Genomic DNA, 25,312 nt, shown 5'->3' on the forward strand with positions numbered 1-25,312 from the left:
TTTATTTTCTCAAAATAATTAAACAAAGATTAAAATGTTAATTATTGTTTTGAGAGTACAAACATGGAGGGAAAAAAACTTTTTTCCTCCGTACAATGTATTGCAATTGCATGTTGAATTCTTTTTTAAAAGGATATATTTGTAAAGGAACCTAGTATTAAACTGTATGTGGGTGTTGGGTGTATACACAGGGAGTGTGTTTTGGTTGGCGGTTCGCATGAGCTCGGGTCAACCTACTACCGTGCGTATGGGAGAATCTGGTCTTAGAGAACTTCTCCAATTTCTTTTAAAATGTTTTAAAATGCAATTTAACATCATTTTCACCATAGTATTATATTCAAAATACTGTAAGAATAAAAGAGGCGTTAGTAGGGCTTCAGGGGTCACTCATAATAGAGTATGGTGCTGTGTTACAATTAAGAATATTCTTTGATATCGGGTGATTATCTCACTCGGATAGTTAACACTGTAACAGATTGTCCTTTTTCGATATGCTTTGTTGTTTATACCATAATAATAATGCTTTAGTTCACTAAATATCCATATTCATAATGTACTACAGATACCATTGATAACATAATATAAATACAATTTGCTGTATAAGGAAAAATTGTAACAATGTTTTTCAGCCATCAATTAATCGGTATTTCAATACTGATGATTGTTACGATATTTCGAATACACGTAAGTATCAACCGTCTTATTATTTCTACCAGGTGTAAATAAAATACCGGCTAAATGTCGTCTGCAGCGATCATTTAGACTGCAAAGCATTCAGCTTGGTGTTGTTCAGAGTTTAGGAATGTTTCTAAAATAAGACCTAGGTAAGTTATAGGCCTAGCTTTACGTTATTCAACTACATTATAATACTCTATATAATTTAAGGTAAACCTGAATAAGTCTTGTAGTATTTTTAAGGCTACCAGTGAAGGCCGTATAGAAGGCAATGCCCTGAACTGAACACGTACTAAAGCAGAGAAAAACGATATAAATCTATAATCAATTAATTCTTTTCTTGACAGTGTTTGTGGCTACCACCAATCGACTCATCATTTAAAACAGATGCCCACGATCAAACCGGTTAGTTAATGCTAAATTTGTAACTTTTGTAAACGTTGATTTGGATAATATTTGTTTAGGGCCTATACATTAATTATTGTGTTTCATGATTTCTTGCCATATTCTGCTTGGTAGACGCATGCCCGTCTCAAGCTGTTACCTTTTTGGATTTCACCTATCTTAACACATTTTCTGTAGGCCTATGATTGATTAATATTATCGAAAATAAGAGAAGTAAAAGTTAATTTGATTTAATTTGTATAGGCCTAGGCCAATTATATTTGCTTTTATACCCAGAATAAAATTACATCATGTCTAAAAGTAAGCCTACTAACTTTCACTTCGTCATCTTTACGTCACAGCATCTTCAATATGATAAGAGTTTTTTATGATTTAAGATAAATTCGAAAACAGTGGTTTGGTGGAATTTGGAAGTGATAAACATCGAAGAGATGGACAATCGGAACAAGAACATTTTGTAAAAATATTGATCGTTACAGACGATGAAATGACCAGTTTCCATGGTGATGGCTTGGAAAAGTATCTGTCAACACTTATTAGTATGGTAAATCACGTCACGTCTTACGTAATGAATAATGGCACCGTATTGGTAACCGTTCACATTTCATTTCACAAACATTTATTAGTTTCAATAATGGCATAATAACAATTATATATATAATATAATTAAGACATTGTTGGGGATCCTGTAAAAGAGGAAAACAAGTTTCTTGTCAAATGCAGGATCCCAAAGAAAAAGAAAACAAAAACAACAACAAAGCAACAAAAACATTTCAGAAAAAGAATGCTTACAATTATTTTAAAGTAAAATTGTTATTAATAAATAGTTGTATTGTCGCGAGAAAACATATTAAAACATTTGGAAGATTCATTTTCTACATCCAGTGGCAGTGCTGCTACTTTTCTGATATAAGTCTGTAGATTAAAACTAGCATTGCCTATTTCATGTAGGTTTCGACTTTGTACAAATCACCGACATTAGAAAACAGCGTCACAATACGGTTTGTTAAATGGATTCAACTAGAACAGATGCAGGTAAGGACCTATATCTTCTAAAGAGCTAAATCAGTTTGAATGCTCATTCAAGAAATGTCCGATTAGATTCAGATTACAGTAATAGGATGGTGACACTCATGTCTTGCAAATACAAATGTATGACATTAATTCTGCCGAATAAAACAGTTCGGTTACTAGAGGTATAGGTATCTTTCCCTTTGGTAGGCCTCTGGTAGTATCTCCGGAAGACTGCACCGATTCTGTAGCTGTCACTAGACTCTATGTGTCAGACTATTGCAAGTCATCAAGAATAGTCTAGCTGTATTAAGTACTTTTAGTACACGATAATATCTCTGTCATTAGGTAGACACGACACATCGTGATACTGTACATATTATAGTATGTTACAATTATTAATAACCGGACAATATGTTTGTTTAGCATGGTTTTGTTGTAGGCAGGTATGAAGCATTGATACACGATATCTCTGTCATTAGGTAGACACGACACATCGTGATACCGTACGTATAGTATATTACAATTAGTAATAACCTGACAATATTTGTGTTTAGGATGGTTTTGTTGTAGGCTACGAAGCATCTGATACACTTAGACAATTTTGTGAGTGGCAGTTCAACGTATTGCCTATAGACCTAAATGAAACAACACCCGACATTGATGTTGCTGTCCTTCTAACTAGGTAAGCATATGAGTTTATTTATGTTTCTGACTGAGTCGTTGAAGACCACATTTAGCTTCGTACCACACTAAACGCTACACATTCTGTTTAAACGTGTCATTTAGCGTTTCCAGGCATTCTGTGTGTTTCTCATTCATACTTTGTCCACTATAGGTTTGTGGTTTCTAGCGTTTTGTAACGTTATTTACACATTTAATGTTTTATTATATCTTTCAAAAGACTAAATTGAATTTACGTTACTTCTAAACGTTTCTCTTCAGACACGACATAGGAAAATCCACACATAGGCCTAACGGAAGCGTTAGACGTATCAACATGTTGGGGTTGTCCGATAGAAGAGGGGCGTGTAGTACACTTCACAGGTGTATATTGGTGCAAGACAACGGACTTTCTGTTGCATTTACAATTGCTCATGAAATTGGTCATAGGTAGGTTTCACGAAATCTATAAGAATGATTACGTAGGCCTATTTATACAGTATGAAATGCGGTGTCGACGGTTGTTAAATCAGGGAATGTATACGTTGCAACAGGCCGTCGTTGTAAATTAAGTAGGCCTACGAATGAGTTGTCATTTTGGTACTTTTCGTGTGCGATAACCGGACGGTATAATGATAACTACATATTACATTTCTCCATAATTGATTTGTGAATATACAATGGTTATGGATCTGGTTGATTAACTTTCAACCAATCAAATTAAGCCGTTAGATCCTTTAACTTACATAGTGTTTATATACCGTGGTTAGCTTTATAACCAGGCTATATACATGGCTGCAGTCGAGTGTTAAAAAAAATAGTGTTTACCGACCGACCGACCGTCCAACCGACCGACCGACCGTCCAACCGACCGACATAGTGAGCTGTACTAAAAATATCTTACTTTGAGTTCCTCCAACTTGATGATTCAACCTGTTTTACATGCGGCTAAGATTAATTTATTTAAAATGGAAAGGTTAGAAAATTAGAAAGAAACAAAACCAGAAATAGATATATTGTGCATTTATATTTAGTCTTGGAATGAAGCATGATGGTGATGATAAACTCTGTCCAGACGATGGTCATATCATGTCACCGGGTCCTCCGACAGGTCAACGAGCGTTCACATGGTCAGCGTGTAGTGCACAGTACCTTCGAAAGTTTCTAAGGTTAGTCCAGAAAATGAATATTTAAAAAATCATATATAATGTTCATAAAGAATGATACTGATGGATCTAAGGCTACTCCAAATAACGCATAAATAAAGGTATTTTACTTCTGCAGTGTTTACTAATGATCTTCTTATATATAGTATAATTCAGCAACAGTGTTATTATCATTTATATTTAGTTCCGAAAAATCGTCATGTTTACGCAGTGATGTGGTAAATGTGGAAGTCGAACATGTCAGTATCAAACCAGGCCAGGTATATGACGCCAAGAAACAATGTGAACTAGCATACAGTGACTCTCTCGAAGAGTGCCCTGGTAAAATGGTAACATTATTTTTGTCAAAATCAGCCAAACACGTAAGTGACCGATAATTAGATGTCTATTTTCTCATATGAAGCCCGTAGCCAAGAGTTCGTTTTTCCACAAAAATGGGAAATCGTCACAAGCTAGACAATTAGGTTTATTTACTATAACCACTGGTTTCGCTTAAAAGGGCACTTCGGGTAAAAGGGGGTTCGTTCGTAATTTAAATTTTACAAACTTTTTAGTATGATTTAATCTTATTGTTAGGTCGAATGCAACATGTTGTGGTGTCTTCGACCGTTGAACGGCAGTAGTACTGGACAGAGATGTACATCGAACCTCACACCAAAAATGGATGGTACTACATGTGGTGAAGGAAAGGTAGAGACACATAGTCAGCTATTTCATAAGTATTTAAATCAATATAAAAGTTGTGTCGCTAATTATTTGTTTCTTTGTAGTGGTGCGAAAGTGGAAAATGTGCCAATAGAATTAGTACAAATACGAAAGTTGAAACACACGCTTCTGTCACTGCGAATCGAACCCAGGATACTGTAACATGTTATGGGAACGGTTGTCACAGAAATACAGAAGAAGTCAATGATTTTAATGGTTAGACTAAAATTTCAGTTTATAGGTCTGTCCTAGGCTATATAAATCTCGAATAACGTCAATAGATCGTTGCTAGTGGCTAACAATGGTGACGACGATGATGACGAGAAGGATTCGTTATTAAGGATTACCAATAGTAAATAAATCACTGTCCCATCAGATAGGTGAATCCTCCTGATATACAGGGGCTGAACCAGTTAACCGGGGTAACCCCCTACATGTCTCGAATGAGGTGCACACGGGTTATAGTCCTTCCGAGCAGACTTGTTCCACCATCAGAACTATGAGCGAGTCGGCCTCGAACCCATGCCGATATTGTCGGTGAGTCTTCCGCTCGGCCATTTGACTCGCTCAAAATGATATTATGATGATAAATATTTGTTGTGTGGCAGGAAATGGTGATGATTGACTATGAAATGACAATGATACAATTACTGATGGAATTCCCGGTGAGGAGAAAAATGCACCGTCATCTCGCTCACTAAATAGGCCTAATAATGACCTGGTAATAATTAATAATTCTATTGAACATTTCGACATGACGCGTCATGACGGTGCGTTAAACACTGACAGCGGAATCGAAACTTTCATTTTATTTGTCTTTTCAGTTCATTACACCTATTTTGAAAATCCCACGCAAGTTACGTCTCGTGATTATCCAAACAATTATCCCCAAAACACTGACCAGACTTACGTCATCAACGCGCCAAATGGTCACGTGATATACTTGGAATTTTCTTCATTTCATCTTGAATATCATAGCTTATGTCTATATGATTATGTACAGGTAGGCCAACATGAATGATTATAGTTGGATGAAGACCTATTATTTAATGACAATTATAAAGGACGGAGGCCTATAATATTACCTTAATCGATGACACCTATACATGTAAGAAAGTCACTGAGTTTGATATCTATCTTACTTCTATTTTCTTCAGTCCTCTGGATGTTAAGCTGTGGGTCCCGTTTAGACAATTCTAACCCTAAAGGGAAGAGTTCACTCTTCACCCTGAATCAAAGGCGTTTGGGAAGTTAGCATTTATGAATATTCCTTGCTATGTTCCAGAAATAAATGCTGATGACTATATAATCACACATAATCACAGATAATTGTCGACGACATCAGATATAGTTTAGATGCGTGTCACCCACATTTAAAATAAAATAGAAAGATAATATAGATTTCACAAAAGGGGCAAAATCGTCACAAGTTAGACTAAAATTTGGCCTATTTATAATTACTTACACTGGTCTGAAAAGTAAAAAGGGGGATGTTCGTAAATTTAAATTTTACCAGATTTAATTCCAGATAGATTTCGTAATGTCAAGTATTTTTTCTCTTTTTTCTAGATATTCGATGTTGGTTTAAATGAATATGTAATGTACTGCGGACAACTTTCACCGTTTCACATTACGTCACAATCGAGAACTCTTAACCTGAAATTCCACAGTGATAGTAGCATTCAGAAGTCTGGCTTTTCCTTCCATTTTCTGTTTCTTCCTGACTTTGGCTTTAGGAGGAAAATCATAGGGTTTAAGCAGAGATTATTTGGGATTAATCACGCCAATCACCCCAATTATACCGACGTGAACATCACGGTGAATTTAGAGGATTTTGTAGGCTAATGGAGGAAAAATAAATTGTCCTAGTTCATATTCAATCATGGTTGGACACAGTAGCTAGAGTAGGCCTAACATTTCTTTTTAGAATTTTAAAACAAATGAAATGATACATGCCTGAAATATAATTGACTGAATCAGTTCATATATTTCTTATGATTTTATTAATATGTTTAGGCCTGCACGAAAGAAATATCTAATAATAATACGATGTTTTGAATGAGCTCTTTGTTTATTATGTTAACCTAATCTGTATATTTATTATCCATCATCCCATATATTTGCATTTTTAAAGTATTTAATTATATTAATATTTTCTGTAAAAAAAATGTTCTATTTTTATTTTCTTTTGTTTTACTGTTTATTGCTATAACTGAAAAATCTACGTGTGACAATTAGCACATTTGGCATTTTTATTCATTGGTAGGTTGAGGGCACCAAGAAACATCATTTCTTAAGTTACATATACTTAATAGGCCTATGCGATAAATATACAATTTAAATTAGTTAATCAAATGGACGGTGGACCGATGTTGTAGGCTAATCTCTTTCGGCTTCTGTTTGTGTAATATTGAATAAATAGACCCTCATTTCTTAATCGTTAATTCCGGTCACGTCCCTGGATGAATCCTGCAAATCATGCATGTGGTCAGGCCACCTGTGTCAGGTGACAATCCGAATCGGCAGCAGCAGCAGCAACAGTATCATTTCAACAAGTAGGTAGGTACTGTGGTTTGTTGTAGCTATAACAATCATTTTAAACCTATAATAGATTATTTCAAGGTTTCTGTGAAACTACTACCACAAGCTAACCATCTTATAAACCTTTAATTTTAGATGAATGAAGACCTAGCTAGCTAGAATCTAGACTAGCCTAGCTAGGCCTCCTATAACTAGCCTAGCATAGGCTCTCCTCTAGTATATAGGAGGCCATGTTCCAGCCAGTGCAGCGAGGTTAAAAATATGATAGCCTATCTAGGCTAGAGCCTATTATTAGGCCATTATGAGCTGATATATAAATGCTATCAAATACATTCTAGTCTAGCATATTGTTTAATATCATATTATTAAATATTTTTTTGTATAATGTCATGCAATATATATTTTAATAATTTTTTTGTATTATTAAGTTAAAAAAAACCATGGAGGAAATAGGCCTATATCTGTATATTTCCTCCATGAAAAAAACCAACTGTGTGATGTCAGTCAACTGTGACAATAACATGATCAACCATGCATATGATGTTTTTGTTTACTGTGTATTATTATATGGGCTGATATAGGAAACAATGAATTTATAATCATATGCACTGTGATAGCCTCACATGTCACGAACACTGAAAATAATAAAGTGCAGACATCATTTGTTTTTAAGCTTCTTGGAAGACTACAACACATAAAACAAACTAACCATGGTTAAGCAAAGAAGGTTTATACTAGCGAAGCATTTCGATGGGATGCCAAAGAAAAGTGACGTTAAAATTGAAGAAAAGGAGTTGCCAGCCTTAAAAGATGGAGGTAGCATACAATACTTAATTCAAGGGTTCAGTTTTCTAATGTGGGCCTGATTGTAATAATAACAATAATTTTTCAGGCTAGATAGAGACTACCTCACAATAGAGGTGATGATGAACATTTTTATCTTCTTTTTATTAGTAAACAAACTTGTTTTACTTTCAGAGGTACTTCTTGAAACTATGTACTTAACGGTGGACCCATACATGAGGTATTAAAATTAAAATTTTACTAATATTTTTGTAGATTTCTTAAATTTCCATTTTAAGGCCAATTTACACAGACGAGCGGTAACGGTAATAAAAATATAGAATCCATGTTATTCCTTATGACCATTTACACACAACGCGGAGCGGACGGGCGGTTTCCGCTCAGGATAGATACAGATCCTATGTGGGACAAGCTACGCGGTTTTACGCTTACCGTTACCGCTCGTCTGTGTAAATTGGCCTTTAAACATACATTTTGGGAATTTAGCATTTATGAAAATTACCTGCCTTGCTCCCGAAATATAAATGGCGATGGGTAGAATAATCACAAATTTATATACGGTATATACAATATAGTTATATTTCTGATGACTCTAACTTTTAGCAATCTATTTAACAAAAAATATGAATGTGTAAATTAACCACCCCGTATATACATATACAAATTGTTAATTAAATACAAAAAAATGTACATTTTTTGGTTGCTATTTGTTCTCTGTGTATTTTAACATTTTTTAGATTTTTATTATGATTGTTGTGCTTGTGCTTGCTTTTTTGTGTTATTTTAAAACATTTTTTTAAAATCTTTGTATAAATTTCCCTGGAGTTTGGGATAATAACATTTTATTGAATTGAATTTTACCTTCACATGAAACTGCACAAATCAATATTTTTTTTTCAACAAACAATTTTAACTTTCTTACTTCTTCCCAACACATTAATCATAGCTAATAAATTCACATTTTGACTTTTATTTATATCTATTTTTTACAGGCCATATAGTGCAAGTTGGAAGATAGGTGACACAATGGTTGGTGAAAATGCTGCAAGGTAGTGCAATATCCAATTCATTTTCCTATAATTTTTGTTTACCTAAAACCACCCAATAGAAAGATTTAAAGATGTATTGTCCCTTGAAACACAAAAAATGAAAAAAAAAATATTCTAAATTTAAATTGGCCATATCAAAGTAATATTAAACTTATTTTCGAGAATTCGAGCCAAAATCAACAAGTTTACGTAATTAACAGATAAATTAATTTGATTACATTTCGTCTGGAAAATTGTCACAAGCGAAAGTAAACAAAGATTTCAAACCATGAGTATGCATTATGCATGATGCTAATTAGGATTGTTTACAACTCGTCACGGTTGAGAAGGTGTTTTCACACAGATCGCGAGGAAGTTTATGATTATGCATACAGAGTAGCCAAACAAGCGCGTTGCATTATGAGATATGTTTTGATCGAAAACTTTGACTGGAAGTAAAAGTTATTTTTTGAACAAAAAAACGTCTGTATTTCAGTTAAATGATTTTGTTTTCAACTAATTTTTGGTGAAAGTTAATAACTATTATGATACTTCAAAAGGCCCCTCTTTTTTTCGAAATATTAAAACAATTTTTTTTTTGAATTAGTCAATACATCTTTAAATTTAATTATTTATATATCAGTATATCAGTATCTTTATTTCCATAAAACATAAAAAATATAATACAATATCAAAAAAACATGACAACCAAAATGAAATAAAATGTAAAAGCCGTACACAAAAATATCGCAATAGAAAAAAAAGCGCAAGGTTTTCAAAAGCGCCTTGTCCCAAGTGCTTCGGCAACGTGTGAGCCACCACGCATTTAATGTAATAATAAAAACTGCAATTAATTTGTTTGTTTTTGTAGAGTGATAGAAAGCAAGAATTCTGAATATCCAGTAGGAACCAATGTTGTTGCATTTAGCGGCTGGGTTAGTCATTCCATATCCAATGGAAAAGATATCAGGAAAATACCAGCCTATCCTGATGCCTTTCCACTATCATTGTCACTCGGAGTACTTGGTATGCCAGGGTGAGTTGAACCTAATCAACAAATAGGGTAATAGCACAATACCTAATAGAACTACCTTGATTTTGTGGTCTACAAACCTAGTGATTGGTAAAAGGTTAATCTGTTAGGATTACAGTATTTACCAAATTACAATGTTTCCTTCATGGTTGCAAAATTAAAAGCTTCATATTGTTAAAATATAACTATTCTGTGTAGCATTTTAAATAGAATTCAGTGCAATGTATCTCATTCAGAAGAACTAAGCTCTACTTTAACTAATTGCAATAACAAAGTCTATCAAAGATACCTACATTTCAAATCTCCAGAGGCGGATTGGCTATGACCAGTCACTGGCTAAACCCAGGGGCCTCAGGGCATGAACAGCCCACTGCAACTACCCAGCGGTAGATTGCCCCTTAGGAGTGCTAAACCTGGGGCCTATGCCTCCTGTGTTATGTCACTGCCCATCTCTCCTGCCGTATCAGAGCATTTTCAGGATTTCAGCAAGCAATTTTCTAAGGAGCTTTGCACCACTATTTTATCCATCTGTATCAATACATCACTTTAGTTACAATTCTAAATAATCTTTGCAGTTTTCATTCTTTAGTCATAAATTTCACATTTGTTTAAGACAGGATGACTGCTTACTTTGGGGTAACTGAGATTCTACATCCAAAGGCTGGTGAAACCATATTTGTTAGTGGTGCAGCGGGTGCTGTGGGTGCAGTCGTCGGCCAGCTTGGAAAAATATTTGTAAGAAGATCTTATTAGCCGAATTTGTTCAACAATTTAAGATACGGTAGAACCCCTCCCAGGGGCAGATTCAAGGGGGGGCCCAGCCAATCGGGGCTCCCCTAAATTTCGCAAATTGTATTGCAAAAGATAGGACACCAAATTAAGCTCAGCCCTTCATTTAACCATTTTTAAGCCCTGGCTTCCCCCCACCTTTTTTTTCCTCAAAATCCTGGATCTGCCACTGCCTCTTTTGGTTCACCCCTATCCAGGAACATGCTTATTAGGGAAACTTCCCAGAAAACTAATGAGGAGAAATATATGTTTTAACACTATGGCCTACCACTATTAAGGGAACACCATATTCTTTTTTGGATCCCGAAGGTAGATTTCTACTGTATAAAGAACAATATTGAAATGAGATTACAGTATAATAAAAAAGCAACAGTCAAAAACGTTTGTTTATTTCTTAATTATATTTGATATGATCATTTTGTATTGAAAGGGTTGCCGAGTTATTGGATCAGCAGGTTCAGAAGAAAAGGTGAAGTACCTGAAAGAGCTTGGTTATGACGGCGCCTTCAATTACAAGACCACCACTAACCTTGAAAAGTCAATCAGTGACCTGTGTCCGGATGGTATACACATGTACTTTGATAATGTAAATAATTTGTTATATATAATACACTGACCCTATTTAAGGGACACTGTTAAGCGAATGAGGCCAATGTAACACTACAGCCAACGCCTATTAAACGCTTCCCTAATTCTTTTATTCCGTACTCAAGTAGACATTTTAATAACCGTAGTTAAGTCGTTGAATTTTGTTGCTATGTAATTTTATTGTATTAACCTTTTTACTTTGAGCAATTGTATGTCACATGAATTTCCGTATGGACAAATAATATGAACTATGAACTATTAAGTTGACACGTTTATCAATAATAAAAAACTTTCTGATTTTAATCTTTTCTGTACTTTAATGTTGCACAGAGATTGGCAAACTTTTTTTTACTGTCAACAGTACAGTGCGACATTACAAAAGTGACATTTTCGATGGCCTATGTATTTATTTTTTAGGTTGGAGGTGATTTCTCAAGTACAGTGATAAACCTCATGAACGATTTTGGCAGGATTGCAATGTGTGGTGCCATCTCGGGGTATAATTCAGCTGATCCACCAAAAAGTATGTACACTAATTAACATAATAGTTATAAATTCAAATCTTGCACGCCCAACTCTGACAGCTAAAATGGCATGAATTGATATCTATTTTTGACAAGGCTATTATTTATATTATGATGTTAGTGTTTCTTCCACCCCCACCCCTCGTTTAAATCATTCTGGACCCGCCTCTTCTTCAACTTTAACCACAGAGGCCCAGGTCATGGTTGTTCTTCCAAATGGCTGATCTTTATGTATATACAGTGTACTAAATTCTGAAATGACAATGCTGTGGGTATCAATGGCTGGATCTTGATGGAAATACAAAATAAAATAAGTAAAAAGATAATTCAAATTGATAAAGTAAACAGTCAGAAAAATGAGCACAGTATACTAAATGTCAACAACAAGTGCACCTTGATCATGTTTTAATAACAATTAGTCTTCTACTTAATTTAGATATAAGCTAGCATTTACTTGGATTCTATTCAAATTGGTTTATTGTTTTTTTGGTTTTTTTTCAGTTATTAATTTTCCAATAGTTGGTAAACAGCTGAAAATTGAAGGATTCATTGTGAGGAGATGGTTTAATAAGTGGCCAGAAGCCATTGAAAAATATATTCAATATATCAAAGAGGTAGGTTTATATGTCTATCTTGTCCATCCTGAGGAGTTCCCTTAAGATGTAAATAACCTTTTGGGAATTCAAATTAAGTATCTGTGACTAGCATATTCCCAGATATAGAGTATGTTATTAAAAATGGCCGCCATTTTTAATTATGCAAATTAAGTTACTTCCCAATGTCCAAAAACGTAACAAATTTTGATAGTTGTGTTCTGTATCGTCCAAAGAACCTATTTCATATAAAAAACTTTTCCTTGCAATTAGTTTTAAAAAAAGGTAATTTTTTAGCTAAATGCCATTGACTAAAATGATTGCGTTTTTTGTTGTTCTTATCTCTGTTTTTCTTTATGTATGGTATAAAAATAATTCAAATCAAATCCGTTATGGTTGTAAATTCTCTACTGAATACTAACTTTCGACCATGTTGATGTTCACAAATGAGACCCTAGATCTCCTAACTTGTGATCTGGAGATCACAAAAGCCTGTGATCTGGAAATCACAATAATCAGTACAGTTCAAGGCATCAGTGGTATGCCCTGGAAGTAGAACAGTCTTCTCAGATAAGACTTAACACCAGTGTACACATCATTTGTACTTTTAAAAAAAACAGTGCATCTTTCAGAGTAGAGTTACTGGTCCACCTCCACCATGTTGCGACAGACGAATGATGGCCATAATTTAATTTGGTTTTTTTTTTCGGTAGGGAAAGCTACAATACAAGGAACATGTGACAGAAGGATTTGACAACATGTTCAAAGCTTTCTGTGAGCTGTTCACTGGAGCGAACTTCGGAAAAGCTATTGTCAAAGTTTAACGATTATACAGCATTGGAAAAACTTGGTTAAGAGGGGTATTCTTTCCTGATCCATCACAATGTTTAACTTGTTTAAAAGAAAGAAGAATTATTCTTTTTTTTTAAGTCTCCTCTCTAATTTTTCTTTCCTATTCTAAACTAAAAATAAAAATGTTAATTAATATTAGGTTGGAGGTGATTAATATAATATAAATTTGATATGTGGTGGAAAGGAACATTTATATATGCTAGCGAGGTGGTAACTTTGGTTAGATTACTGATTACTGATTACAAGTTCTTCTTGAATGCAGTAACAATCACATTAAAATTATGTTTGAAATTACTAGTAATTTAAACCATGCAAGTATTATTTTAAAAGCAACCAAAAATTACTATATTTGGAATAATATGATAATCAGTATTATAGATACTGTGTGTAATTAAGAAATCACTACTTTACTAATAAAACAAATCACTAAATGTCGTCTTTGTAAGAGTCTTCATTTATTGCCAATATCATTGCTGAATTTCATTGGCAACCATTCAGGGTAGAAAATGCTATTTTATATCAACGGATGTTTGAACATATCCAAGGTGGTTTAGGGTCTTTACTCTGAAGGTGGCTGGTAGAAAGATGGCTGGCAGAAAAGTGCTGACAACGATTTTGAAGCATATGCTATATGTTATCACACATGGGATCAAGTTTACAGTCAGAAGACGACATACTGAATGCTGTTTATTGTCGCTAGATACGATACAGCTCTTGGAATCGGCTGTGACCTTCATTTTCTTTTAGAGTTCTCTGCAAGTTTTTGTGATCTTTACTGTGTCTTACAGTCATGAGTATTGTTTTTCTGCGTTGTATATTAATGAAGTATGTTTGAAACAGGGCTGATCAGTTTACTGTCAGAGGACGTCATACTGCATGCTGTTTACGATACAGCTCTTAGATTCGGCTGTGACCTTCATTTACGTTTAAACTGGTAATCTACTTCTATATAAAGAAGATAAGCTATATAAAGTTGACCACGTTGACACGCGGCACGTCACCCAAGATAACATCTAGCGTACACAAAACCTGCTTGAGTTTATGTCCAACCTATATTGATGGTAGGTGTAGGCAATGTTCCTTGCTGTATAATTATGAGCTCTTTCCCCATATATAGTGTTTTATTCTTTTTTTAACTTCATTGTATATTTATTATGAGGTATGCGTGGAATAAAAATTGAATCACTTCCAAAAAACGGTTTTAGCATAATTCTATCTACTTCAATAAAACCGCACTTTCTATAAAACCTCGTCGCCTTTGTTGACCATGTGGTGGCAGTCAAGATAGTTAATTCTGCATAGCCACACTGCGTACAGAACTCTTTGGCAGCTTCCACCAGAAGACGTCCGACACCACAACGTTGATATCCGTCACAGACGTACATCCTGTTGAGCTCTGCAATTGTATCACCGACTTTATGTATTGCAACTGTACCAATGATGGTGCCATCCAGAACGGCAACTTTGTAACAGCAATTCCCATGAGCACACTGCTGACAAACGTTTTGCCCTTCTATTTCTGCTTTTGTACATAATCTGTACCAAAGATGTACTTGATAAAATCGGAAACAAAAACACGTCAGGAAAACGGCTATGGAACAGATTAACGAAGCAGTGAAGTGCAACGTCAAACAGCAAACTATGAACAATATTGTTGTTGGAAAAGAAACGAATGCGAATGAGTAGATCGCATTTTGAAAATATTTTTGGAAATCTACGATTCCTTTGGCGAATATCTTGATTGCTATATCAACCTCGTTCGGTTGAATATCACGAATAATGACGTCTTTCTGATACCGTGACATAGGTGAACAGATAAATTGAAATTCCGCTTCCGTCTTAATTAATCTGGCCGTTATAAGAAGTGGGAATTGCTGGTTAGTTATGATTGTATAGACACAAGGTCTTTGTTGACGTTCACCGATGCAACAAACAAACAACAAAACCCATAAATCCAGTAGCTCTGATTGGACTTTATTATATAATAGGCCCACTAATTAATACTCTCTCTCTCCCTGCCGAGTGTAGACTAAATGTCTACGAACAACAACCCTTGGCCCTACCAATTAATACCAGCCATATGGTATGAAAACTATGCATATTAAAATTGTACCAGTTTATTTGTCCAATTTCAAACAAATAGGCCTATATATAGGCCTAGTCATACTCCTACCATGTGCTACTTCTAATAATAGCGCACATGTGTACGTAATAGACTCTATGGTTTAATGATGACAAAATGCATAGCAGTTCTTTATCATTTTGTATTCTGAAAATAGTCATTAATATCATAACATAGCCTAAAAAGGAATAAAACTCATAAGACTTAAAAAGTGATTCACCAGAAGAACTACCAACTCAGAGCCATATAAAGAGTTCGAAAATTGAATGGATTAAAGCTATTTTTGTTGTTTAAAATCATGTTTGCAGTAACTTTATAACTTCGTTATTATTCTAACAAAAACCTTTAAACAAATTGATTGTTTGAACGTTATACATTTTTAAAAGAAAGGACTCAACTCCATACTCGACTCTACATAGGAATAGTTGGACACTCCATTCAAAGTCGAAACTCTTTATAATATATGGCCGGCTCTGTACCAACTCAGAGCCATAATTATAATATAAGATATAACTACCAGTCGCACGCCCTCTATAGTGTACACCCGTGTCCTTTGGGCTGTTACAGTATTTGGTATTTATAACAGATTTTAAAATGCTGTTATTTATTATTAAATTATTATTTACAATTAATAATAATATTATAGAATTGCGAATATCTATAAATTATGTGTCTTTTAAAACAGTGAAGAGTATAAGCAATATCTGATATAAATATAGGCCTAGTAATATAAAAAGAATAAAACAGAGGGAGTATGCGTAATTCATGGCTTTTTACAAACAAAACACAAAAATTGAGAAAAATGGCGGAGCGGTTACGACGCGATCCGCTACCGCCTCCATGGAATTACGCTGTTACAGCCGATGGGAGGATTTTTTTTATAAAGTAAATATACTACATGTTATTTAAAAGATATATTATGATAAAGAATAACCCCATTCGACGAATAATATTTAATTTTGTTTATAATTACAGTGATAAAACTCAGCGTACCACCTGGTTGCATCCAGTGACGGACGAGCCGGTGGAGACCGGGATGCTGTCAAGGGAAGGTCAGTCGCTCTTCCGGTAATTAGGACCCTGGGCCTAGCTACAGTTAAGGGGCCGGCTAGACTTAAATTAATAAATGTTCTAACCTTATTTAACAGGAAGATCATGTAAAACATGATGTTTACCTTAAGAAATGAGTTATAACTCCTAGCTAGAAAGAAGGAATATAGAAGATGCTCTTTTATATAATTTGTTATAATGTAAATGTGTTGTGTATGTAGGCCTAACTAGGCCTATGCTTTATCAAAATATATGTACTGTACTGTATGGACTGTAGGCTAGTCTTAGGCCTAGCCTCTCTACAGTATCTATAGGGAGGCGCGCCTACTACTAGCTAGGCTAAGGGCGTAGTTGTGGGGCCAGGCCAGGATCACCTACGCCTATGGCTCAAAATTATGTTTAAAATGTAAAGAAAAGTTTGCACAACATACATAGGCCCATTAAAATCACTGGCAGAATACAATTGATGATTATTCATTAAATATGTCTATTTTTGCTGCTAAATATTTCTGCATAAAGACTGGATTTAACCAAGCGAATTAATCTAACAAGCTGTTGCACATTTAAACACTAAATTTTCCATTATCCGTTAAAAATTCATCTCATAAACTAATACTAGTAAACAGTACTGCATTGAATAGTAGGTTTTTTTTCCGTTCAATTCAATTTATTTACCAATTTGTTCACAGATTTACCAAAGGGCTGGCAGCAAGCAAAATCGATTGAGGGAGCTATATACTTTGTTGAGTAAGTATATTGCATTTCTATTTAATCTCATTGAATATTATTAATCTTTTTCTAACTGAATGATGTTTTCTTTTTAATACAGTACATGAATTATACTGTGTGTAAAGCAATAAATGTACTGTACATGACTATATATGTATATTACAGACATCTCTGGGGTTCAGCAGATATAGCTGTCAAAACAGTGAAAATATTGATGATGAATGAATGTTTTTTAGTTGAATGAGGATATTTTTCTTGATAGGTGTAAAATTACATTTAACAATGCGGAGTCATAAAAGTCATAACATCAATAATATTTTATAACTTTAAAAAAAAGATCAATAGCCCTACAATTGAATACAGTATTTGGTAAAAGCTCTCTAACACTATCGATCTTTATGTGACAAAAAATGTGATGTGCCCATATATGGAAATGATGATGTCATATCACTACCATTTTTAAGCATATCATGCTTTTTTGGTGTGTGACAGAGCTTAAGTATCAAATTACTGTACATAGTAGTAGTAAATTGCTTAAAGTAAACAGTTCAAGAGAAGATGATTCCGTAATTGCAACTAATTAATTTCCACAATAGAAGTGTGTACAATCCAAACAATCACAGCTGGTATCAACATATCACACAGCACTGGTGGCAATAAATAAATGCGAAAATGCCTTCTAATGGAATGTATCATTGAAAATAATTGATTTTCCATAAATGTAGCAAGAATATATAATATACAGTAATAATTGATTGTAATTCAATTTCAAGGCATGATGTACAAAAATTATGTGTATTTGCCCATATTGACATTCCTGCACTCATCACCTACTGTAGTAGGCCTAGTACTGTTACTTTGTGTAAAATGTTGGTAAAGACTACAGTACTACAAACTACAATGAAGGAAACTGAAAATAAAATAAAAAGACCACCAGGAATGCCAAAAGTAAACCAAATAAAAAAAAAGAGAAAGACTACAATATTGAATTCCTCCTCCATGGTATGATACTGTATAGTATGAAACTCCTCACACACTGGATACTACTGTATATTCACAGGCAAAACTCTAATGTAGAGAATACATAATAATACAGTAATAATTGTTGTAATTCAATTTCAAGGCATGATGTATGAAACTCTATTTCTAAACAAAAGCTGTTCTTATGAAAACAAATGTAGAAATTAATTGGCTATGAAAAGCTGTTGGTAATTTTATGTATGAGGTACAGTGTCAGGTGCCATTACCTTTTAGTGACTGCTGGGTCAATCAATAAATAGTGTCCATTGGGTGACTAAAAGTGTACCTTTGATTATTTTTGTCAAGTAGCCCTTTATAGTCAAGCCAAATGTGCATACACTAATACAATAGCAGTACGACATAAACTGCTTGTTTTTATACTGTAGTCTGAATGAAATCCTGCAATGGCCAGCACTAGAACGCTTTTCCGCTTTCCTATAATATATACAGTAATAGTTAACTGTAGAAAGTTGTACATTAAATTACCTGAGCAGTTTTGTAAAGTAACTACTGCTGTTTATTCAGATGCATAGCGTGTTTAGTAAACATTCAACTACAGGTATGGTCAAACAATGAATAACTTTTGAGCCATTTAAAAAGCATTTGATTTTATTTCTGCGACACATGCTTATACTATTTCATCCCTCCCCTTGTAGTCATAGGGAAGGCAGATTCTGAGGGAGCAAAAGGACCATTGCTTTGAAGGGCTGTTTAATTTGATCATTTCTAGAAAATTTACAAGTTTTTATTGTACAACATACAGTACATTAAAGCTATTAGTTTGTGGTATTTTTTTTTTCCATCATACTCACTCACTGTAGTAACTTAATTAGTATTAGTAACATTTAATTGACAATTAAATTACTCTTTTATTTCATCTACCTTACAGTCACAACGAAGAGACTACGTCTTTCTACCATCCAACCTCATCGAATGTAGAAGTGGAGAAAGATTCAAAGTTTCATGTCAAGTAAGTCTATAAAAAATCATTTAAATTATTTTATTGTACAGTATTTTTCTATCTATTTTTAAGGTTTGGATTATTTTGATTGTTGTTGTAATTTATTAACAATCTTTATGTGATTTATGAACTTGACAAGTATTAATGCATGATAGAATTATGGAAGCACTCTGGTAAATGTTATCTAAATATCATTGTATATTTTGTGTACTTTGTTTATGTTGAACCATTGTTGACCTAAATACTATACTTAGTACAGTAGTATACAGTAAAATGGCTAGTTTTTGGTGCATAATGTTGGATTGGATTACAATTTACAATACTTTGAAAGAGATACTTTAAATTAAAATATATATATACTGACAATAATATTTCTATGTTTGTGCTCCCTAAATACTGTTTTAATACATCATTGTCTTTACCCAAAATGCAATGTGGTTAAACGGCTGAAATGCAATGTGGTCAAACGGCCGAAATTCAATGTGGTCAAATGGCCGAAAATTACTGATATGCAGTACTGAGTGACTCAAATAACCATTATTTTGTGTGCAGCTAAAATGTGATGTTCCGAAATTGAAACATTGTGATTTTCTCTGTAGTGTAACAAAATGCCCTTACTGTAATTATTGACCTTCTTAGAGTTTTACATTATTGATGATTTATAAAATGTTATTTCTGTTTCAATTTCAATTAAATTTTGAGACAAAAAAAGTTACAGAAAAATACAAAACTACTGTATACAAAGTAGTCAAAACATTACTTGGATTTGTTTTAATTATTTCTAATTAACAACTTCCTGCAAATTACAAATCTTCTTCATTTAAATATATTTTAATTCAATAGTGTTTGAATGACACACCAACTATCCTGTTCACACTAAACATATTGTACATTTTTTATGTCCTACTAATCTAGTTTTGATAACTTGTTACCTTGCCTTAGGCATGTAAGCCTTTAATACAATTATAATGACATAGTGTTAGTTTATGGTTTACAGTTAGTTTTCTCTACAAATAGTTAGAAGTAGTACTGTATTGTACACTAACTTATTTTTATTTGTATTGTTAAGGAGTAAGTACTTTTGCAGTTGTTATTCTAACAAAATTGGGTTAAGAGTTGGCTTGGACATGGAGCTACAGTATAGTGTAGTTCTATAGTCTGAATATGAACCAACCAGTTTGGATCTATTGAGGAGTGCAGTAGATTTAACTAGTTTAATAGTAATAGTGTAGTGCATAAGATCAGTGTGATAATGGAACTTCCATTTTAAGCACTAACCATTAGGACCACTTGACTTTAACGCCTTGGATTACTATACACTTTGTGTTAGATTAGAAACCGTAACAAATTATTCATATTCAACTCTCCTCAGAGGGAGGCTTTCCTTGTCACTACAGTACATAGCTGCCAATATTATTTACAAAATTAACTATTAGTGTGCCGAATAAAATATTTGTTTCTAATCTTATTAATAATAATCGTACTGTAGTACTGTATAGTATACAGTACTACTGTAGTGTCTATCAATGACTGAGTTAATCATTGAAATAATGAGGAAAATGCTGTGAGTGAGTCTGAATATGTATGAATTCTGATTCTGAACAGTAAACCATAGTTTCAACATGTGCGTCATGATCGTACAGTACAGTAATAACCTCTGACCTGAATATTAGATTATACAGAATAAGTACAGAAGTCTGAGATTATGTTAACAAAATATTGACATTAAATATTAACGTGAAAACTTGATTTACAGTATACTATGTATTGTACTGTATGTAATATCTAGTATTATACAGTAGGCCTAAAGCGTTAACAAGGTGTGGAGAAAATGTGGCTAGCTATTAGTTGATTGCCAAAGTACAAAGTTCATTATACTTACCTGTAGGCTTCTAATTAATTACACTAAAGTGTTTTACAAACACTTTAATTCTATCTATCATACATTTTTGTGTGGATATGAAACTTTCCCAAAACTATAAAATACTGTACCTGTTAGTGTTAAGTTGATAATATAATAATAATGTAATTGATTGATTATCTAAGTATTACTATTAGTCATATGTATGATAATATAATGTTAGGGAAAATAGTTTTTCCTACAATAATACCAGGATGATTTCAACTTTATCGATGGAGGCTCAGATCATGGAGTTCCTCCATGCTCAGATCAACTCACTGTTGTTCTTCCCTAAGGATGTGCACATAGAAAATTTCAAATACAAATTTTACCTTTGAATAATTCAACAACAATTCAACAATTGAGGTAAAAAAAAGGTGATTATACTATTATTGTATGTAGTGTCATGAAGGAATGAATGTCAGCACCAAGATTAAATTCCATTAAGTGCACCTTTTTATATGATAAATACGAGAGAGGTGAAATGTGTATGTGTTACTATGCGTTATGTGTTATTGCCGATTGTACTATACAGTAGGACATTAATCTGTCCCCCCAGCCTTTCAAATATCAGCTACATGAATTCACCATTGTTTAAAAGCAGTGATTCAGAACTCTGGAATTCTTTGTTTATTTAGATATGAAACAAAAATTTCATATTCTGACAAGAATTAGTTTCAACTGACTACAGAACTAACTCCCATTGTTAAAATTCTACCACAATTTAATACAACAGTATTGAGTATTAAATTATTGAATTATAATATGATATGGTTGTTTTGTTTGGATTTTTAGCAACACACCTATATATTGTCAGTATTGTTGGCCGATTGTGGAATTTTTGTGGTAAATTTTCTTCGGTATCATTTATTAATATCCTTACACAGTATAATAGGTTTTTTGTTAACAAATATACACATTGTGTTTATTTTTTTCGCATACTGTACAACACAACACATACATTCACATATTTGTAATTCCATAAAGTGCAATAAAGCTTGAGCCTAATGTTTTTTTAAAAGGATATTTTTTAATGCTGAATAATAAATATATTTTTAGGAATATATAGTTACAGTACACATCATTAATACATGTTTTTGACTCTTATTAGACGACGATTTCCCTTCAAACTTGTCCCTTTTGTTAGATTATAACATCACCACAGTTGACATGTGCACCTGTCGGGGGAATATTTTTTTTGTGATACAATCCGATCCACAGCAGTGTGTTTTTAAAGTCTAAAGCTCTGTCTTAAAACTATTAAATTAGTTTGACAAAAAAAGTGTGATGTGTCCAAATGGCAGTGACATGCCCAAATATGGTATGATATGACATAATACGTATATGAGCACATCACATTTTTTTGTCACATAAAGTTTGATAGTGTACATACAGAGCTGTATTTAAAACATACTAGAGTGTGCTTGCTACTTGTGTAAAAACTGTTTACTTAAAAACTGTGAAAGTGAAGAATAGACATTTGAACACCTATTGTAGTCCATTGATGCATAAACACAAACAATGACCAACATGGTGTAAGGTTGATTTCAGAAGGTTCCATCTGCTAACTTGTTTTGTTATGATAAGTGAATGAGTGATTTGAAAAAGATCAGAAAAGGTCTGTTGTTGTTTATGGTTATAACATCATAAGGATGGACAGATAAAAACATACAAACATTAAGAAAACTGGTTAATGTTAATATGCTATGAATGAATTACTTCACATTCTTTGCTAGGGCCAGAGAAAGAACCTAAAATGAAAATACAGTAAAACTTATTGGGAGCCATACAGTAGGGGACACCTTAAATAAGCTGTATTGTTTAAAACATGCCCATTTTATGGGAATGTGTCCTCTTTAGTAAGGTCTCCCCTGAATGTCCAAAAAGAGGATTACACTGTATAAGGCGATTTTATATGGTGAGAACTGTGTGCAAATGAAATCGGCACATTTTACAAGAAATAAATGAAATTTTAATTTGTGAGCAATGTAGTTTTGAAATGGTACGTTAAACAGGCTTTATGGTTTGTTTGTACCATTTTGATTCTTTTAACGTCCTCAAACAAAAGCTCTAATGCCAGACTACTACTATACATGGTTTGACTTTGTTAACACGAAAGCTGTATCCTAAATGAGTTTTAAATTACATAAGATCGTAAACTATCCACGTTCAATGAACTGCCAGTTTATTTTGGCATAATCCAAACACGTTTTCACTTATTACCAGCATCATATTCCCAACTCCTGTTTCAAATTTGAGTATTAAATTCTGCTTTATCAATCGACATCTAATGCAGACTTTACCGCTCTCAAATGTTAATGTCACAACACCTTATTAATTATCTTTAATTAAGGAAATTAGTTAACGGTTCTCTGTTACAATTCTTTTATTGTTGCGACAAAGAATGAGTCAGAAATTATTGAGCGGTGGTGACTGTGTGCAAATGAAATCAACATATTTCACAAAAATAAATGAAATGTTAATTGGTGAACAATAGGGCGGTTGTTTTGGTAAAACATAACTTAAGGCGTTGTACTTTATTGATTGGTATGCTACTGTACTATACACAGTTTATATTTTTTCAGTGGCTATATGTATATTATCAACAGGTATGAGCGCTCACTGGCTAAACCCAGGGGCCCCCAGAGCTTACTACTGGGGGCCTCTGAGCAGGGTCTAAAGGCATTAAAAAATGTTGAAAAATGCTAAAAACACCAGAAGCCTCCAGCAATGTAGGGCCACATAGGGTCCCTAAACCAGGAGCCTTAGGCCTCTGCGTTATGCCACTATACATATAAATTCACCTACTACAACATTTAATTAATTTCATTCATTCCTCTTTCAAGAAATTTAATTCAAAATAGTAGTAAAGTTTTAAAATAATAATTTGCAATTAGACCTAACCTTTGTTAACTTTGCATTACACATTAGATGAAGGATATTTTTTTTGGATAAATCATATCTATTATAGGCCTACTGTGTTTCTAATGTCTTGATACTGTGTACAATATTTATATCATGAAGTTTAACTACTACAGTACCAACAGATTATTTACTTAAAAACTGAAACTGTACAGTAAAATAGACTTTTGAACACCTTTGTATTACATGCCTTTAACAATGGAACGTTCTGTTTACTGTACAGTAGGTAAAATAAGTATAGCATAGCACACAAGTTTAACAAAATTATTGTGTACTTATCATACTATAGGTGGATCCAGTTAACCCCTTTCCTAATTAAAAATTCAGGATCCACCACAGCTCATTACAAGTTTTTAAATTTTGACAGCAAGAATGAGTGCTAAAGCCTTTAGCGAATCGTTTCTCTATGGAGGGCGCTTATTCAAACTATTGTCAATTATGCATTTAATCTTGATAAACAGTAAAATGAATAATGTATTGTGTACTTTGTTTTTAGTACCTCAGTTATCTTTAATTATGTCAAATCATTTTTCATAACGCATTACTACTTTGTTGCTGTTAAACTGTTTAACTATTTTGAAGAATGTTTTCTTATCACAGATTGCCTCAAGAAAATGAACAGAACACAATAGTGACTGCATCACCCACGAGAAGAGAAAGACTTGCTAGCGACGACAACAAACCAAGCATGGTATACAAAGCAGAACCAGAGGGCAGTACACCTGCGACTCCGAAGGTCAAGAACCGGGTAATTCCGAAAAATGTTGCTCCGCAAGTGAAAAGGCGTAAAGATGATACGGTCACTATGAAAGGATGGTTGCATAAGATGGGGTCAAAGTTGAAAGCTTGGAAAAAAGTTTGGTGTGTCATTTCAGACTTCTGTCTGTTTTACTATAAAGGTAATACATAGTTTATAGGTCACAGTTCATAGTTCACATTTCAGCATCTTGATCAATATTATCATCTTGATCAATATTATCATTTAATCTTTGACATCATTGTCATCAAAAATATCATCTTCATTGTAACATTAAATTAACCTGATCATCTTTAAAGAAAAATTCTGATTTATTCCAGAATACAAAATATAGATCAGTTTATGTTATTAGTGAATAATTAAGTTGATAATACAGGTATAATTAAATTGAATTATTCTTCTCACATGACTTTCCAATTAACATGAGAATTAACAAAATTGGATTTTAACTAATTGTCAGTACAGTTCATACAG

General features: G+C 33.5%; 4 protein-coding genes across 6 annotated transcripts in view; 3 read left to right on the forward strand and 1 right to left on the reverse strand.

Annotated features, from left to right (window-relative positions):
* The first annotated feature begins 222 nt into the window (after window positions 1-222).
* On the forward strand, window positions 223-6,782 carry LOC144848160 (A disintegrin and metalloproteinase with thrombospondin motifs 1-like). Of its 3 annotated transcripts, none has more exons than XM_078704858.1 (13): window positions 223-241; window positions 717-824; window positions 1,023-1,080; window positions 1,458-1,624; window positions 2,032-2,115; window positions 2,649-2,776; window positions 3,037-3,204; window positions 3,789-3,923; window positions 4,105-4,249; window positions 4,497-4,610; window positions 4,691-4,841; window positions 5,450-5,628; window positions 6,195-6,782. In XM_078704858.1, the coding sequence occupies exons 4-13, from the start codon at window positions 1,568-1,570 to the stop codon at window positions 6,468-6,470; spliced, it is 1,437 nt and encodes a 478-aa protein (XP_078560984.1). In that variant the 5' UTR covers window positions 223-241; window positions 717-824; window positions 1,023-1,080; window positions 1,458-1,567; the 3' UTR covers window positions 6,471-6,782. The 3 variants fall into 3 exon arrangements, with proteins under 3 accessions (XP_078560984.1, XP_078560983.1, XP_078560982.1); XM_078704857.1 differs by lacking the exon at window positions 223-241 and adding an exon at window positions 251-347; XM_078704856.1 differs by lacking the exons at window positions 223-241; window positions 717-824 and adding an exon at window positions 462-684.
* Window positions 6,783-7,094: 312 nt separating this feature from the next.
* Window positions 7,095-13,811, forward strand: LOC144848865 (prostaglandin reductase 1-like). The gene is made up of 10 exons (XM_078705805.1): window positions 7,095-7,184; window positions 7,840-7,982; window positions 8,145-8,190; window positions 8,963-9,019; window positions 9,870-10,034; window positions 10,649-10,766; window positions 11,251-11,406; window positions 11,826-11,931; window positions 12,434-12,546; window positions 13,239-13,811. The coding sequence occupies exons 2-10, from the start codon at window positions 7,877-7,879 to the stop codon at window positions 13,347-13,349; spliced, it is 978 nt and encodes a 325-aa protein (XP_078561931.1). The 5' UTR covers window positions 7,095-7,184; window positions 7,840-7,876; the 3' UTR covers window positions 13,350-13,811.
* Window positions 13,812-14,498: 687 nt separating this feature from the next.
* On the reverse strand, window positions 14,499-15,182 carry LOC144848344 (N-acetylaspartate synthetase-like). The gene has a single exon (XM_078705063.1). It carries the CDS (start codon window positions 15,180-15,182, stop codon window positions 14,499-14,501), a length of 684 nt encoding a protein of 227 aa, XP_078561189.1.
* A 1,127-nt stretch (window positions 15,183-16,309) lies between these two features.
* The window catches only part of LOC144847535 (uncharacterized), a 34,827-nt gene continuing 25,824 nt past the window's right edge, over window positions 16,310-25,312 (forward strand). The window contains exons 1-5 of the mRNA XM_078703940.1: window positions 16,310-16,384; window positions 16,475-16,551; window positions 17,239-17,296; window positions 19,188-19,268; window positions 24,682-24,980. Coding sequence (XP_078560066.1) covers window positions 16,536-16,551; window positions 17,239-17,296; window positions 19,188-19,268; window positions 24,682-24,980 — 454 coding nt within the window. The 5' untranslated portion in view covers window positions 16,310-16,384; window positions 16,475-16,535. The remainder of the gene's footprint in view (window positions 16,385-16,474; window positions 16,552-17,238; window positions 17,297-19,187; window positions 19,269-24,681; window positions 24,981-25,312) is intronic.

Source organism: Antedon bifida, chromosome 7, assembly GCF_963402885.1.
Source record: "Antedon bifida chromosome 7, ecAntBifi1.1, whole genome shotgun sequence".
Classification (NCBI taxonomy): domain Eukaryota; kingdom Metazoa; phylum Echinodermata; class Crinoidea; order Comatulida; family Antedonidae; genus Antedon; species Antedon bifida.

Excerpts from the sequence above, each read along its gene's own strand:
- LOC144848865 (XM_078705805.1), top strand. The coding sequence starts at position 7,877 with ATGGTTAAGCAAAGAAGGTTTATACTAGCGAAGCATTTCGATGGGATG. Across the intron at positions 10,035-10,648 it reads GGAGTACTTGGTATGCCAGG|GATGACTGCTTACTTTGGGG; the intron begins GTGAGTTGAACC and ends TGTTTAAGACAG. Across the intron at positions 12,547-13,238 it reads ATATTCAATATATCAAAGAG|GGAAAGCTACAATACAAGGA; the intron begins GTAGGTTTATAT and ends TTTTTTCGGTAG.
- LOC144848344 (XM_078705063.1), bottom strand. The coding sequence starts at position 15,182 with ATGTCACGGTATCAGAAAGACGTCATTATTCGTGATATTCAACCGAAC.
- LOC144848160 (XM_078704856.1), top strand. The coding sequence starts at position 619 with ATGTTTTTCAGCCATCAATTAATCGGTATTTCAATACTGATGATTGTT. Across the intron at positions 1,081-1,457 it reads AGATGCCCACGATCAAACCG|ATAAATTCGAAAACAGTGGT; the intron begins GTTAGTTAATGC and ends TTATGATTTAAG. Across the intron at positions 4,611-4,690 it reads CTACATGTGGTGAAGGAAAG|TGGTGCGAAAGTGGAAAATG; the intron begins GTAGAGACACAT and ends GTTTCTTTGTAG.